Source organism: Phoenix dactylifera, chromosome 4 (assembly GCF_009389715.1).
Source record: "Phoenix dactylifera cultivar Barhee BC4 chromosome 4, palm_55x_up_171113_PBpolish2nd_filt_p, whole genome shotgun sequence".
Taxonomy (NCBI): domain Eukaryota; kingdom Viridiplantae; phylum Streptophyta; class Magnoliopsida; order Arecales; family Arecaceae; genus Phoenix; species Phoenix dactylifera.
This window is the reverse complement of record NC_052395.1, coordinates 12,029,738-12,046,166: the sequence shown is the minus strand read 5'-3', so window position 1 is coordinate 12,046,166 and position 16,429 is coordinate 12,029,738. Positions and strand designations below refer to the sequence as shown.

Sequence of the window (16,429 nt, the reverse complement as noted above, 5' to 3'; positions counted from 1 at the left end):
AAAGATACAAATATCATTCAAATCACTTATGAGATTGTTCAGCTTGTTGAATAGTTTAACAAGTCTACTTACGGGCCTACAAAATCTTATGTAAAAAATTTTTATTCCTCTTTTGTGCTTTTCTTTTTTGCAAATTCTTTATAAATAATTTCTGTAAACTTTCTTTTTCTAATAAAGACCGGATGGCTTTACCTTCCTCTTAATCAAAAAAAAAAAAAAAAAAAAAAAAAAAAAAAAAAAAAAAAAGAGCTGATTTCGTGACTTAAATACGGAATGACTTCCCCCGACCAGCAACCATGTTAAGAATGGCAAAAAATTCTATATAACTTCTTCTGCATCAACCAGCCGCCGTCGTCGTCTTCTACATAAGTTACAGGACATTGCAGGTCCTAACGCATCCAACAAGGAATGGGCACGGTGCAACCTGTCACCTTCTTACCAACATAAAAGCATGCATATATTAAATAAAACATAAAACTCCACATATATTCTAACATCACATAAAAGGGTTACCAGCAGAAAACATCCTCATCATTTTCCCAAAAAAAAAAGAGGAAAAAAATAAAAAAGATAAACATCATCATCAAGTTTCGCATGGAAGTCAGAAAAACAAATGCAAGGCTGAGGATAGCATGATGTGCAAGACATGACTAATTTCAGGCAGTCTCAGTAATTAGGAAACTAACTTTTAGGCTGTAGCTTCTCGCATGCTGTCCTACATCTCTCTGGGCCATGAGAGCGTCCTGTGCATGCAAGTGATGCTCTGCCATCTATGCTTTCCCCATGCAGACCACTCCTCAACAATGATCTTCCATAGCATTCCCCTGCCCATGCACCGCCGAGCAGCTCCGAGCGAGATTTAATTTTCTGCATCAAGATTACCATGCCCATAAACTAAGCCAGTGCCATGTCGAGCCGCTGCAGGTGAAACAAGGCTTTCCACATGAAGAGTAGTATATCCAGCAGCAGCAGAATCATGCATTATCATGCGAAAGCTTTCGCTCCCGGGATCGTAATAATCAAACCTACCACGTCCATCTGTCAACAAAATGTTCCCATCACGGATGGTCAGGGGTTTCACGACACGAACATAATCCCATGAACGGTTCTCCATTGCCTGCAAATTGATGCTGTATTGCTTTATCCACCTCCGCTGACTATAGTCCATGAGAATCCATATGTCCATTTGGGAAGTTAAAGTGTTCTTATCAGAGACACATAAATATCCTGCTAACTCCCCAACAACTGATACCGTTCTCCCAACCCTTGATGATTCAGTAATCGAGTGGCTGCCCTCTGGATGCATTATCACATCAAAAGTTTCATGTCTTATATCAAATGAAACAGCAACTTCTGGGCCATCATGCCTATCACACTTTGCTGTCCAATGTATGGCTTCATTTACTACAACAGGTGGCCTAACAGTGTCTTGTAAGGGGGCATTGCTGATTCTTCTCCATGACTCTGAGCCTAGAGTAAGGACCTCACTTGCCACAGTTCGATCCAGACAATGAACAAACCGAACCACTTTATATTCACCTGTGGAGATATCAAAACCTAACCCACCACTGACTGGTAATTTGTGAACGTTACAGCCTATGGTGCCTTCAGGAAGCATCATAACCTCCCCGGTGCCAGGGTTTACCATAACAGCACTCCTGAGCCCCAGAACACAGATCAAACCATTGCAGGAATTTGTCATGACATAGCATGGAAGCCGTTTTGGACCTATACAATATAACTTCTCAGAAAGCGGCCTACCTTCCTCGAACTGATTCAAGGAGAACTCGATGTTGCATCGCCAGTTCAGAATAAGGACACTCGGCCTATTCTTGTTAGGTCCATTTTTAAACTGCTGGAGAGCAAAACTAGACTCGCAGGTTAAAGAATTCCAAAGCTTGGAAGCAGATCTGAATCTCGCAACAGATTTTGTAGGAAGTCTTGAAAGTATTTCAGCCATAACATTTGGTGGTATCTTCTTGACTTTCTTGTTTGCTAACTCTTGCTGCCCACAGTCTCTCCGAATCCTAATTTTGTTGTTCTCTGGGAAATGCATCGCTGTCCTCCGTTCTCCCCTCGATTCTGAACTCCAAGGCATTTTTTGAGAACCTGCAATGGAGATCATGAAACAAATTACAGTTACCGATAGCAAATTTAAATAGACAATAGAATGAATTGGCCCTCGCCTATTTTTTTCTTCTAAACATTATAGAATATGAATTTCCTGCTGCACATGCCCAGATATGAAATACATATTATGGTATAAAGTTAAAAGGCATTCCAGGTAATTATACTGTCATAAATGGCTGCTAGATTCTTTTTTATCCTTTTGATTCATCGTGAAGCATGTAAGCATTCTTACCAAGAGAATCAGATCAACACCGTTATATAGATATCCACAAGTACTATGAAGTCCTGGCTTTGACAATGCAATCGAAAGAGAGAATAAATCAGTGTACAATATACTGCCGTCTTTAAGGTCAACCACCTATCCGATATGTTATCATGTTGATAATATAAAAGGCAAAAGTAAATGCTCCATTCCTGCTAAGTCCAGAAACAAGCAATGACTTCCGCTGACAGTTCCTATCCAGACCCGCTCACTTATGCGCCTCTCTCTCTGATCAAAGATCAGAAGTTGGATAGTGCAAACGTTGTGTGCATTGCAGTTATCTTCGAAACAAAGGTTTTGTTCTAGAAGAAGAACATTTAATCAAAGCATTAGAAGTCTCATATAAATAAGATCTGAGATGTTGCTCCTTAATCAAGACTGTGTTTGAAGACCATAAGGGGCAGAACCCCAACCACAGCAACATATGGGTCATATGACTCCAAATCCGATGCTTAATTATGCTACAGGTATGCCTGAAAAAAGAAAAAAAAAAGACTCTACATGGAAGTTCTTAAGAAACCTATGTTTCAGAAATAATATTCAAGCCAGCAAATTGTGCATTTCTAAGCATCCATGTGGGTAATTATACCACCAAGGAGGTCTCCCTCCCTTTCTCTCAGAAAAAAAAATTATATATATGGAATGTAATATGCATGAAACCTCATGCTTTGAATTTAGTGGTGTTCTTCTTCCTCAAAAATCTGAGGTAAACTCTCCGGTCCGAAAGCAATGTTGGAAACCGTTCAATTTCAAATCAAAACTATTGGGATTGTTAGAAACCTTTCAACTTCAAATCTATTGGAACTTGGTGGGCTTTAATTAATGGGTGTTAAAGGGTCACCCATTCCCTAGCTTTAACTAATGGGTGTTTTGGAAAACGAAGGGTCATATGTTTTGGAAAACGAAGGGTCATCCACTTGTTTGTATTTAATTTTATGAAATGTTGTGTGACTCTTCATATGGTCCTTGTACCCTATATAAAGGGGGTTTGTATCTTTGTTTTCAGCAAGAGAAATATTTTGAAAAAAGAATACTAGTTCCCATTCTCTTCTCCACTTCGAAATAGTGTGATTTTGTTGAGTGCTTCCTTCTTCTTTTATTATCAATTGGTATCAGAGCCATGATGAATTCCTTCCAACCGCAAGTTCCTAAGTTATCAAAGGATAACTATGGTTCATGGTGTATCCAAATGAAAGCTTTGTTTGGATCTCAAGACTTTGGGAAACCATTAACAATGGTTTTGTGGAACCCACTAATGAGCAAGAGGCTGCATATACAGCAGATGATATGAAGGCTATTAGGGAGCAGAGGAAGAAGGATAAAAAAGCTTTGTTTATACTCTATCAAGGGTTGGACGAAGCTACCTTCGAAAAGGTTGCCGAAGCAACAACAAGCAAAGAAGCATGGGAGATTCTAGTTTCCATCTTCAAAGGAGATGATCGAGTGAAGCGGATTCGCCTCCAAGCATTACGAGGCGAGTTTGAAGCTCTTCACATGAAGGATGGCGAATCGGTGTCCGATTATTTTTCACGATTGCTAATAATTGTGAATGGCTTGAAGAGAAATGGTGAGAAGCTTGATGACATTCGTGTCGTCGAAAAGGTACTCCGATCCCTTTCCTCTAACTTTGAGCATGTAGTTGTAGCTATCGAAGAGTCTAAGAACTTGGAGATACTTACAATTGAAGAATTATTGAGTTCACTACAAGTTCATGAGCAAAGGATGCAGAAGAAATCCAATCCAGCTGTATTGGAACAAGCATTAGAGTCAAAACTGACTCTAAATGATCCAAGAAAATCTACCTCCAACCGTGGTCAAGGCAGAGGCCGAGGGCGTGGTACTCCTCCACAATCAAGCCAAAATGAGCAGGGCAACCAAAGTTTTAGAGGTCGAGGACGAGGACGAGGCCGTAACCGTGGTAGAGGAAGATCCTATGGATATGGAGCCAATAGGAATGTCCAATGTTATAATTGCAATAATTTTGGACACTACGCCTCCGATTGTCGGTTCAAAGTTGATGAACAAGCCAATGTTGCAGAGGCATCACATGATGTAGGTAATGAATCTATCCTACTTCTTGCACATGATGATACACATACTTCATATGAAAATTGGTATCTTGATTCTGGGGCAAGTAATCATATGTGTGGCAAGAAAGAATTGTTTGTAGAACTCACTAAAGATGTCCACGGAAAGGTGAACTTGGGAGATTCCTCCAAACTATCAGTTGAAGGCAAAGGAAAAATAAAAATCTATCAGAAGGATGGTAAGAATGGGTATATTTCTGATGTGTATTATATACCTAATATGAAAAGCAATATTCTTAGCATTGGACAGCTTGTAGAAAAGGGATATAATATACAAATGAGAGACAACTCTCTCATTTTGAAAGATACAAGTGGAAGAATCATCGCAAATATTCCGATGACCCAGAATCGTATGTTCCCACTTCATCTCAACACAAAGTCGGAGAAATGCTTCTATGGACTCAAAGAAAGTGAGTCATGGAAGTGGCATCATCGTCTTGGGCATCTTCATTTTAGCGGTTTAAAACTGCTATCTTCATCAAGCATGGTGCATGGGTTACCAATGATCGAGCCGCCAAGTAACACTTGTGATGTATGTATACTTGGCAAACAAGCACGGCTTCCTTTTCCCAGCGGCAAATCATGGGAGCAACGGCACCACTTCAATTGATCCACACTGATATATGTGGACCTATTGAACCTGAGTCGCTAGGAGGTAATAGATACTTTATTACTTTTATTGACGACTTCAGCAGAAAATTATGGGTTTATTTTCTTAAAGAAAAGTCAGCTGCTTTTGATGTATTCAAAAACTATAAAGCCCATGTAGAAAAAGAAAGTGGTTACAAAATTGTAACTCTCCGTTCTGATCGAGGTGGAGAATACACCTCAAAAGTATTTAATGAGTATTGCAGGAAAGAAGGCATAAAGCATCAATATACAGTGGCATACACCCCGCAGCAAAATGGGATCGCTGAAAGAAAGAATCGCACGATTCTTAATATGACAATAACTATGCTCAAGGAGAGAGGATTGCCAAAGCAATTCTGGGTGGAAGCTGTGGCGTGCTCAACATATGTGCTGAACCGATGTCCTACCAAAAGTGTGAAGCACATGACACCTCAAGAGGCGTGGAGCGGCTACAAACCAACTGTTGCACACCTAAGAATTTTTGGGTGTATTGCATATTCTCAAGGTTCCAAGCCCAACAGAAAAAAGCTGGATGATCGTGGTGAGAAATGCATCTTTCTTGGCTATAGTGAAGAATCGAAAGCATACAAGCTCTATAATCCACTAACAAAGAAATTAGTGGTTAGTAGAGATGTTATCTTTGATGAAGATAAAGCATGGAGCTGGAATGATGAAGAGAAAGCCAAAGAGCAGCAAGTGTTTGAAGAACTTGAAGAAACTCCAACACAAGTTCCACCAAGTATACCACCATCTCCTCAACATGACACACCCTCTCCTAGAAGAAACTCACCATCTTCAACAGAAAGCAGTAGCAACTTCCATACACCAGAGTCCCATCAAAATGAGAAGTCTCGCGGAGATTTATAATCAAAGAGAAGAAGATGAAGAGGCCAACCTCTTTTGTTTATATGCTGATCATGAACCTCTCACTTTCCAAGAAGCTGTAGAAGAAGAATGTTGGCGATCAGCAATGGAGGAGGAGATTCATGCTATTCAGAAGAATGACACTTGGGAGTTGACAACACTTCCAATAAATCAAAAAGCTATTGGTGTCAAGTGGGTATACAAGATCAAACGTACTGCTGAGGGAGAAGTTTCTCGTTACAAGGCGAGACTAGTAGCTAAAGGCTACAAGCAGAAGTACGGCATCGACTACGAAGAGGTTTTTGCACCAGTTGCAAGACTTGACACGGTGAGATTATTGATTGCACTTGCTGCTCATCATAATTTAAAAATATATCAACTTGATGTCAAATCAGCTTTTCTATATGGTATTCTTGAAGAAGAAGTATATGTTCACCAGCCAGAAGGCTTTATAATTGAAGGAGAAGAAAGCAAGGTATACCGCCTGAAAAAGGCATTATATGGTTTAAAGCAGGCACCAAGAGCTTGGAATGCTCGTATTGATAGCTATCTTCATCTGAATGGCTTCACCAAATGTCCATATGAGCATGCTGTCTACATGAAGAAAAATCATCAAGGTGAATTTTTGATTATTTGCCTATATGTTGATGATCTGTTATACACAGGAACTAGCAGTGAAATGCTTATGGAATTCAAACTATCAATGTTCAAAGAGTTCGAGATGACAGACAACGGACTTATGTCCTATTTCCTTGGGATTGAAGTAAAGCAACAGCAAGATGGGATATTTATATCTCAAACAAAGTACATGAAGGAAATTTTAGAGAAATTCAAGATGAGTAATTGCAATTCTGTAAACACTCCAGTACCTACAGGTATGAAACTATCAAGAGAAGGAAATGGAGATTTTGTGGACTCAACTCTTTTCAAAAGTCTGGTTGGAAGCCTGAGGTACTTAACAATCACAAGGCCTGATATTATGTATGGCGTCGGACTTGTGAGTCGATACATGGAGACACCAAAGGAGTCACATTGGCTAGCTGCGAAAAGAATACTAAGGTATATCAAAGGCTCACTTAATCTTGGTCTTTTTTATACTTATGGTGAAAATGCAAAATTAGTAGGATATTCAGATAGTGATTGGGGAGGGGACCAAGATGAGAGAAAAAGCACTACTGGCTATGTGTTCTATCTTGGTACAACTGCATTTTCTTGGACCTCCAAGAAACAAAAAATTGTGGCTCTATCTTCTTGTGAGGCAGAGTATATAGCAGCTTCATCTACTGTTTGTGAAGCAATATGGGTACGAAATATTTTGAAGGAGCTGGATCATTTACAAGAGGAGCCAACTGTGATATTTGTGGACAACAAGTCAGCTATCCAGCTTGCAAAAAACCCAGTCCATCATGGAAGGAGCAAACACATTGATACTCGGTTTCATTTTCTACGAGATCATGTGAAACAGAAGACTATAGAGCTCCAGCATTGCAATACTACTGAACAAGTAGCAGATATATTTACTAAGCCACTATCAGAAGAAACATTCATGAAGCTAAGAGACTTGCTGGGCATGAAGCAGTTTTGATTTGAGGGGGCGATTGTTGGAAACCGTTCAATTTCAAATCAAAACTATTGGGATTGTTGGAAACCTTTCAACTTCAAATCTATTGGAACTTGGTGGGCTTTAATTAATGGGTGTTAAAGGGTCACCCATTCCCTAGCTTTAACTAATGGGTGTTTTGGAAAACGAAGGGTCATATGTTTTGGAAAACGAAGGGTCATCCACTTGTTTGTATTTAATTTTATGAAATGTTGTGTGACTCTTCATATGGTCCTTGTACCCTATATAAAGGGGGTTTGTATCTTTGTTTTCAGCAAGAGAAATTTTTTTGAAAAAAGAATACTAGTTCCCATTCTCTTCTCCACTTCGAAATAGTGTGATTTTGTTGAGTGCTTCCTTCTTCTTTTATTATCAAGCAACTAATGGTAAACTGCATTTATTTGACATTTACTACTGGATATTATTGTATCCAATATACTCAAAACAAGACGCACAATATTAATTCCATTGGAAACTCAAAGAGGTCTGCGCCTCTGTTACATGGTTCAGCGTTCTTCGCACCCTCTACATTAATCTTCAGCAAAAACTTACTAACATTGCTAATTGTTTCATTTATAGAAAAAATTATTTATGGAAACTCTTGTCACAAAATATTTGCTTGTAGGAACAAAAATAAGACAAAGAGGTGTATGCAGACTCGGAACAAGATCGCACAAACAAAAAAAGTTATTTATCTAATATTAATAAAATATATAGTCGAGGCTGGAAGGCACACACCCACAACGAGTTTGGAGTGATTTTAAGAGAGAGGAGCTCGGCTGTTTTAGAGATTGAAAGAAAACTCCGTTGAAATGATAAGACCAAGTGCATGAGAGCGTATATACTTGGAATTTTACCAAATCTAATAAAATAATCAAATGTTCGAATCAGTGTTTATGTGAAGAAAGAAATATAATAAAGATTTTTTTTGGTGGAAAAATTGCCCCTTTTTAAGGTCTTGCTATAGGAATTAGTTACTGTGGGCCGTGTTATTATAGAAAGTAGTCAATGCCGGATATATAGAGAAGCCAATAGATGGAAAAATTTTAACAAATAAATAGAAAACTACATAGGAAAAAAAAAAAGGCAAAATAACAAACACCTTGGAGACCGGACTGAGCCTGAGTTGGAATCAGCGAAACGAGGGAGAAGGGTGGAAATGGACACGTGTGGGGGTCGGTATGGAGGGAAGGACGAGGGAGGAGATGCTAGGTGGGCTGAGGAAGCATGGACGAAGCCACGGCGATGCCTGGACCGTTAATACAGTGTGGTATTTGTGGTATTGCACTCCTCTTTGTTCCCGCCCACACACACACACCCACACCCACCCACCAGAGAGAGTTGTGTGGACAAAGAGGTGGTTTTATCAAATAAATACGAGAGCATCTAAAATTTTAAATGAAGCTGTATAAAACCTATTGCTAGAGTCTCAACTCGAAAAATTTGATTGTTGGATTGATCTAATTGATTTGGTTTTATATCTTAAAAAAAATTCTAAAAGAAATATACCATCAACAAAGTCTAGTTTATTAGTAATAGTATAATTGATGGTATCAGTTAGCTGGCTAGGCTTAGGAACTAGTTATATTAGAGCTAACATGAGTCCAATTCGAAAAATTGGAAGGATTGTCGGCAGGATAGCCCGAGTTCAATTCTAAGAAATTACGGATCCATCTTGACTTAATCTGATGACTTGAAAAATTGGTAAAATAGCAATTCAAACTTGACCAACCAGAGAATCGAACAATTAATCTAATGAACAATCCAATTTGATGAATTCTAAATCAAATTATGGCCATAGAATAGCTCGAGGGAAGGGTATTGGTCGTTTAACAAAAAAAAAAAAAAAAGGATTTTTGCTGAGGGGTACTCTCGGTAGCTACAAGAGGATGGATCTTGCAAAGTGGGGTTTTCAAAGAAAGAAGTGCCTAAGGCATCAAATGGAGCAAGAAAGTTGTATAAGGGATTTGGACCCTTTTGAAACTGCGGGAATGTTGTCAAGATCTAAGGTTTAGGCTTAGAAAGAAGAGATGATGTATGCGGAAGATTTAGGATTTGTTGTTGAGAGGTGAGGCTACCTAAAAACATGACCTAAAAATTCGAGCAAGAAGGAAATTACATATTCAACTATTACACACACACACACAGAGAGAGAGAGAGTACATACCTGGTGGGTCACGTTCTGGTGGCCAATGGCTACCGATGGTTGCTACAAACAAAAGAAGAGGGATCAATACGCTAGCCACTAGGATTTGCAAGTTGGGAGACAGTAGACTATAGCCTCCTTACATCTTCTATATATATTAGTGTTGAGTATATGCGATGCACATGGCCAGCCAAAAAAGAAGAAAAAGAAAGAAATGCATATACCTTATTGGAAAAAAAAGGGAGGGGGATAGAGTGAGAAGACAAAAATAAAAGACTCTAAACCATCTCTGTTTTATACATAAAGTGGAGATGGCCAATCCTCCAATCATGACCATCCATATTAGCATGATGATAGCGATTAGATAAGCACTATGCTATATATAGGCAGAATGTGAGGAGGCCCATCCAATTATAATTATCCCACCTATGAGGAATGGCTATGATTGCAAAACTAGCCCTCTTTAGTTCATACACAAACCAAAGGAGGATTCGGACTCAAAGTGAAAAGGGAGTCAAATAGGCTTGCTATGGAGTTACCTTTGTGCATACCAAGCGTGTACCTCGAATAAGTGGCAAATTGAATTTTACGTTGCATTCATAGTGAGTAGTAGGTTCATTTAGGTCTTTATTACCCATTTTGCCCTAGTAGTATAGCAAATACCTAGTCTACATAGACACCAGGGTTCCTGCACAGGGTAGTCAAAAGAAACAACTTATCAATCAATATAAAAGAAAAAGTTAAAATAAAAAGCAAAAGTTAGAAAATACAAATAACTCAATAGATATTTTAATATTTTACATCAACACGTTTTAAATGAATAAGAGAAAGCATGTGAGATAGGGGAACTTATTTTAAGAAATTACTAAAATTGATCATTATAATGAATACTTTTTGATAAGATTTGATTAAAACTCTAATGGCAAACTTGGAAGAAAATTGATATACTAGAAGGCATAATTCACTCTATTTGATGTTGTATTGATGATAAAATGTTTTATCAGGATAGCTTATACTACTCAAAGAAGTATTGCTTAACAACATTAAGCAATCAACAAGGTAGAATATAAATTCCCACACTAATGTTGATTGCGTAGGATGCTTCAAAATTTAAACATGTTCATGGAACCAAAGTATGTTGGAAATTATATCCTAAATATCAATCGTCAGCATGTTGATGATTGAATTTTATAAATGAATTGACAAATTAATAAAGTGTTATTTGGCATTATTCATTATTTTACATCTTCAAATGAACTCTTATATATGATAAAGTCTGTAGGATTCTTTTATGATAAAAGAGGATTTATCTGTGAGTTCTTAAACCAGTTCACGATTAAATGATATGCTGTTAATAGGACAACAGCATTATCGAGTTTAGGTCGTTGTGTGACATATACGTTGGTTGTTCTCTTAACTAAGGAGTGTGGAGACACTAATATGTCACACAGGTGAAGTGTAGGAGTATATTTTACTGAACGTGATCAATTCCGAAATGTTCTGCTATCAAGAGATATTCTAAGTGGATATGGGTATATGTGTCCCTTAGACCTGAGATCACTACGGTGATTAGCAAGCAACTCACTGTACTTTGGTACCGGACTAACTGAATTTCTAATTCAGAGATGGAAGGTCACTGGGTGCAGTTATGTACTTGCGAAGTCGGTGTGTGAGTCAAGATGAAATTGACCCCTCCTAGTGACAGAAGATAATGCCCTTATGTTCCATTTAACAAAATGTTGGCCAGGGTAATCCTTGTGAGGAGTCACAAGATTTGTAAAAATTGAATCACAGAGTGGATGTACTATTACAGAGTTGACAGAACTCTGATGTCATCCTGGCATTAGGAGTCATAGGGATAAATTATATGGTAACCATATTTCAGAATTTCAGAATATTGCTTCGCAATAATTCGGCCTATCCGGACGCCGGGTACCATTGCTAGATGGTCACATCGATTAGTATAGAAAATCGTTCCTGTGGTACCATCTTAGGTTCGAACCTATGGGGTCACATGCATAGAAGTTTTCTAGGTTGATCATAAAGGCTGATGGACGATTAAGAATCATCCAGGGGTAATTTGGTCAATTTGATTGACAAATTATCCTAAGTAAAATATTGCTATAAAATAATTATTGAATTATTGGAGGATTAATAAGCAATTAGATTGTTAATTTACTCAATTTGATTGAGTAATAGAGCTTGGGTTGAGCCAAATTGAATTAGATTCAATTTGAGCTACATTAGAGTTTGACCTAATTAGATTGGGTTTAAACCAAGAAGATTGGGCTTGACCTAATTAATGGAACTTGATCCGATTGGATTGGGAATGATCCAAGGTCCTCATCTGATGAAGATTCTGAATTCAAATATTTGAAATTTGAATTCGAGATCAATTCCTGAAAATTAGAAACCCGGGTTTGGAAATCAGATGACACATGTCACCCTCACATCAATGGCGCCATAGATGGGATTTTTTCCTTTTAGTTGATGGCGCATGATGACATATGGCAAGGATCCATGGTGTGGCACCATGAAGAGAATTTATCTTGATTTGATTAGGATTTTAATTCCTTCATTTGATGGCATCGAGTGACATGTGGCAAGATCCTAGCAGGGGACGCAAAATTAGGGGGCATGCGGCTGTTTTCTTTTAGAAGAAATGAATCCCTATTCCTTAGGGATTCAAATGCAGCATTCAATGGCCACACCTCCTCTTTTATTCCACCGCACATGGTCCCTATTTGATGGGGATTTCAATTGCCATTTGATAGCAATTAATTGGTGCAAAGAAGGAAGGAAGGTGTGGGTTTTTGGCAAAAAGAGGCCCTCCATGCCATCTCCTTCATGTGTGTGCAAATTTCTGGATAGCCTAAGTTCTGAAAAAAGGAGAGAACATGTCAAGATCACAAGTTCTCTTTGATCTCCTTCATCTCCTCCTCCGTCACCTTCAAAGAAACGATCAAGGATTGACTGTTTCAAGATTTCAGCACATCCTCGCGGGCTAGCAATCCTGGGGACGTCGATCATCCAAGAGTTTCACGTGGATCACCCGTAGAGGCCAGATGGTTGTGTGGCTACGAAGCTTGAGCATTATATTCATTTGTCTTTGTGATTAATAAAGGTATAAATCTAGAGATATAGTTTTGTGCTAAGTTTTTTTTTTTTTATCGTGTTCAATCCCTCGAGGGTTCATACCTCTTTTGTGGCTACTCACGGAGTGATCTCCAGATCTCATTCAATGAGCATTCGGAGATAGATTGGATCCAAAAATTAGTCGAGTTTAGAACTTTACTAATGCTCTTATTTTCAGATCTAATGATAATCATGCATAGTTGGTTTTATGCATAATCGTTTAAACGGTCTTGGTATTTATTTATGATCTATTCTGCATGCTAGAATTAAAATGTTTAATTCTATCTTTCTGCTATGATTTAAATATTAAGAACTACGTATGGCTTGATCTCCCTTTCGAAGGGGTACGTAGGCAACTCGATCAGGTGCAGCCACGGTTTTTAAGAAATATTTTTAATTTTCAGCATGCAGCCCGTTGTAAATAAGCCATCAAAGTATGCATAGCAATTAGGAATAAAAGTATCAATGAGATGGAATGCTCTGATTCTGCTCTTTCAAGCAAGAAATGTATATGTCTAACAGTTGAAATGTGAAACATTCATTACTAGGTATCAAGAACTGCATGATTCACAACTTTGGATCCTTATCTTATAAATCAATGTCTTGTTATATAACTTTCATAACCTGATAAAAGGATTTTATCCGAAAAAGTATGTATTTTTTCTGAGTCAAAACTTGTGCTTTATCAATGGGGCCACATAGTACAAGTGGGTAGTAATATAAGATAAAATAAGAAGAGCGCGTATTCTATCTAAACAGAGACAACTGGCTACTACTTGTACTATGATTTTTAAATAACAAGAGATCGTGTAAAAATCAAAGTTTTGTCAATAATTTGGATCATCCTCATTTTGTTGATGAGGTGGAACATAACCTCCAAATACATGCCTAAAGCGCATGCCCGCAGGGCCGGCTCAATTCTTAGGCGACTTAGGTGGTCGCCTAAGGCCCATCATAGGAAAGGCTTCAAAGACAAAATGGAAAGAAAAAAAGGCTCCTCTATAAGTTCGTCTTAGGCGGGCCCATTACAGAGAATGCCTCAAAGACAAACGGCCTTAGGCCCTGTTTGGGGGAGCTGTTGGCAGTAGAGCTTTTGGAAGTAGAGCTATTGGAGGTAGAGCTTTTATAAAAAGCTATTTGCTGTTTGGTAACTACATTTATAAAGTGCTATGGCACTTTAATATGTGTTTGGTAAACAAACTGAGAAAATACTTTTGTATGACAAAATGACCATAAAGAACATTACATAGTATTATACAACATAGCATAATAAAATATAATATGTATTCATACATAAATATATGATATAGTATAATATTATCGTAATGTAATATAATATTATTATAATATAGTACTATAACATTGTATACTATAGGATAATAATTTAATATAATATTAAATTATTTAACATAACATATCAATGTATTATGATATAATGTAATATAATATTATATTTATAGTATAACACAATAATAAAGATATAAAATATTATAATTATGAGCATAAATTAATTTTCCATAATATAACATAATATTAAATTATTTAACATAATATATTAATATATTATGATATAATGTAATATAATATTATATTTACAGTATAATACAATAATAAAAGTATAAAATATTATAATTATTAGCGTAAATTAATTTTTCATAATATAATATAATATTAAATTATTTAACATAACATATTAATGTATTATGATATAATATAATATTATATTTATAGTATAATATAATAATAAAGATATAAAATATTTTAATATTAGCATAAATTAATTTTTACTCTTCTGATGACCATTTATCTCTCTAACAAATTTTCTAGCTAGGTGATAAAATTGGTTAAACAATTACTAATATATATTTTTTATTTAATTATTTATTTTATCTCTTTTAATTTTTTTATTTCTTTTTCTTTTTTTCTTTTATTTTTCTTTTCTTCTTTTTCTTTTTCTTTCCTTCTCTTCTTTCTTCTTCCTCCTTCCCGAAGCTTCTCCCCTCTCCCTTCTTCCCCCCTTGCTTCACTTCTCCCGCACGGTCATGGAAAGGGCGATCAAGCTCCTGGCGGCGCGACGACAAGAGGATGGACGGCAAAGCCAGAGGGAGAAGCTTCGAGGGAGAGGGAGAGGTGGTCGGGGGAGGGAGAAGAGGCAGAGGGCGTCAGGGGTGGTGGCGGGAGGAGAGGGAGCAGCAGAGGAGGATGGAGAAGAGGAAGAGGGTGACGGAGGCGGCGACAGGGGAGAGGGAGCGGCAGAGGAGGAGGGCGTCGGGGGCAACAGTAGGAGAGAAGGAACGACAAAGGAGGAGGGAGAAAAGACGCAGGGCATCGAGGGCGGCGGCGAGGGAGAGGGGGCGGCGGCGGGGGAGACGGAGCGACAAAGGAGGAGGGAGAAGAGGGGGAGGGCGTCGTGGGCGGCGGCGGGGGAGAGGGAGAGGAGGGGGATGGGTGGGAGAGGAAAAGGAGGGAGATGGGCGGAAGAGGAAGAGGCAGCAGATGGCCACTTTGGGAAAAAAATAGTTTTTAAATAAGGGTATTTTTGGTAAAAAAACAGCTTCCCGACAAAGCTGAAAACAGTATTGTTGGAAAGATCCAAAATGGAGCTTTTTCCAAAAAGCTATTTTCAGCTTTCTGAAAAAACTGAAACAACTTTTCGAAATTTTTACCAAACATTATTTTTCGTCCAAAAATATTTTTGGAGGGCCAAAAAATACTTTTCAGCGCTCCAAAAGCTCCCCAAATAGGATCTTATGCTTTCAAATACATTAGGCCACCCCTGCATGTTAGAATACCAAAACTGCAAATCCAGCGTCTACACCTGTATCCAGCCACGGACTTGTTATCTCCCAAAAAAGAAAAAAGAAAAAAAAAAGAAAAAGAGTATTACCAAACACTAATAATTTTTAAGCTCGCGAATGGTAATGACACCGTAGCCTTCGGTGGCATGACCGATAAGGCAGTCTCACAGGGACCCACACAAGGGCCTTTTTTCATCAAGCAGCTGTTGTTTGGGTTTAAAACCGTAGATCCACCGTAGATCCGCCGACCGTTTAGGCCATCTCTCCCCCGCTCCACCACTTGTTCACTCGGATTCCCTCCTCCTCGTCCTCCTCCTCTTGCCGCTGCCCAATCACCCACCTTCCTCCCTCTCTCCGCTTCTCTCCAACTAGAATCCAAACACACCGCCATCCTGAGATACCCTAATCGGAGCACCACGGCTCGGCGTTGCAACGAGATTCGGAAAATTTCCATTTTTAGCTTCGAATCGAACCCTTTTCGCCGTCAGAGTTCAAGAATAGTTAAAAGGGAGTCTTTTTTTTCAATCTCTATATGCCCCTATTCTTTTCTCTGGGTTGGAAGAGAAGCAAATGCTGTGGGGCGGAGCCAAGGGCGGGCTGGGTGACGGGAGATGTCTGCCGCAGACAATCGTGGCCGCCGGCGCCGTTCTTGCTGTCGTTGATGGGGGCATTGCAATCGTGGCCTTCTTGCAGGTTGATCCCTTTATGGTTGATTCTTGTTTCTTGAAATCGTTTTCTTGATTTATTTGTGATGCAGAACAAGAACGCATAGAATTC

The 16,429-nt window shown here is 38.4% G+C and overlaps 2 protein-coding genes across 5 annotated transcripts in view; one reads left to right on the top strand and one right to left on the bottom strand.

Moving 5' to 3' along the window:
- Nucleotides 1-626: 626 nt before the first annotated feature.
- Nucleotides 627-2,056, bottom strand: LOC103709924 (F-box/kelch-repeat protein At3g06240-like). Its single transcript, XM_008795459.2, has one exon. It carries the CDS (start codon nt 2,054-2,056, stop codon nt 860-862), a length of 1,197 nt encoding a protein of 398 aa, XP_008793681.1. The 3' UTR covers nt 627-859.
- A 13,843-nt stretch (nt 2,057-15,899) lies between these two features.
- Nucleotides 15,900-16,429, top strand: part of LOC103709867 (tobamovirus multiplication protein 1-like) — a 34,474-nt gene continuing 33,944 nt past the window's right edge. For 3 of the 4 annotated variants that reach the window (XM_039125560.1, XM_008795393.4, XM_008795391.4), the window contains exon 1: nt 15,900-16,345. In XM_039125560.1, coding sequence (XP_038981488.1) covers nt 16,223-16,345 — 123 coding nt within the window. In that variant the 5' untranslated portion in view covers nt 15,900-16,222. The remainder of the gene's footprint in view (nt 16,346-16,429) is intronic. The other variant, XM_039125561.1, reaches the window with a different exon arrangement.

Coding starts and splice junctions, on each gene's coding strand:
- LOC103709924 (XM_008795459.2), bottom strand. CDS start 2,056: ATGCATTTCCCAGAGAACAACAAAATTAGGATTCGGAGAGACTGTGGG.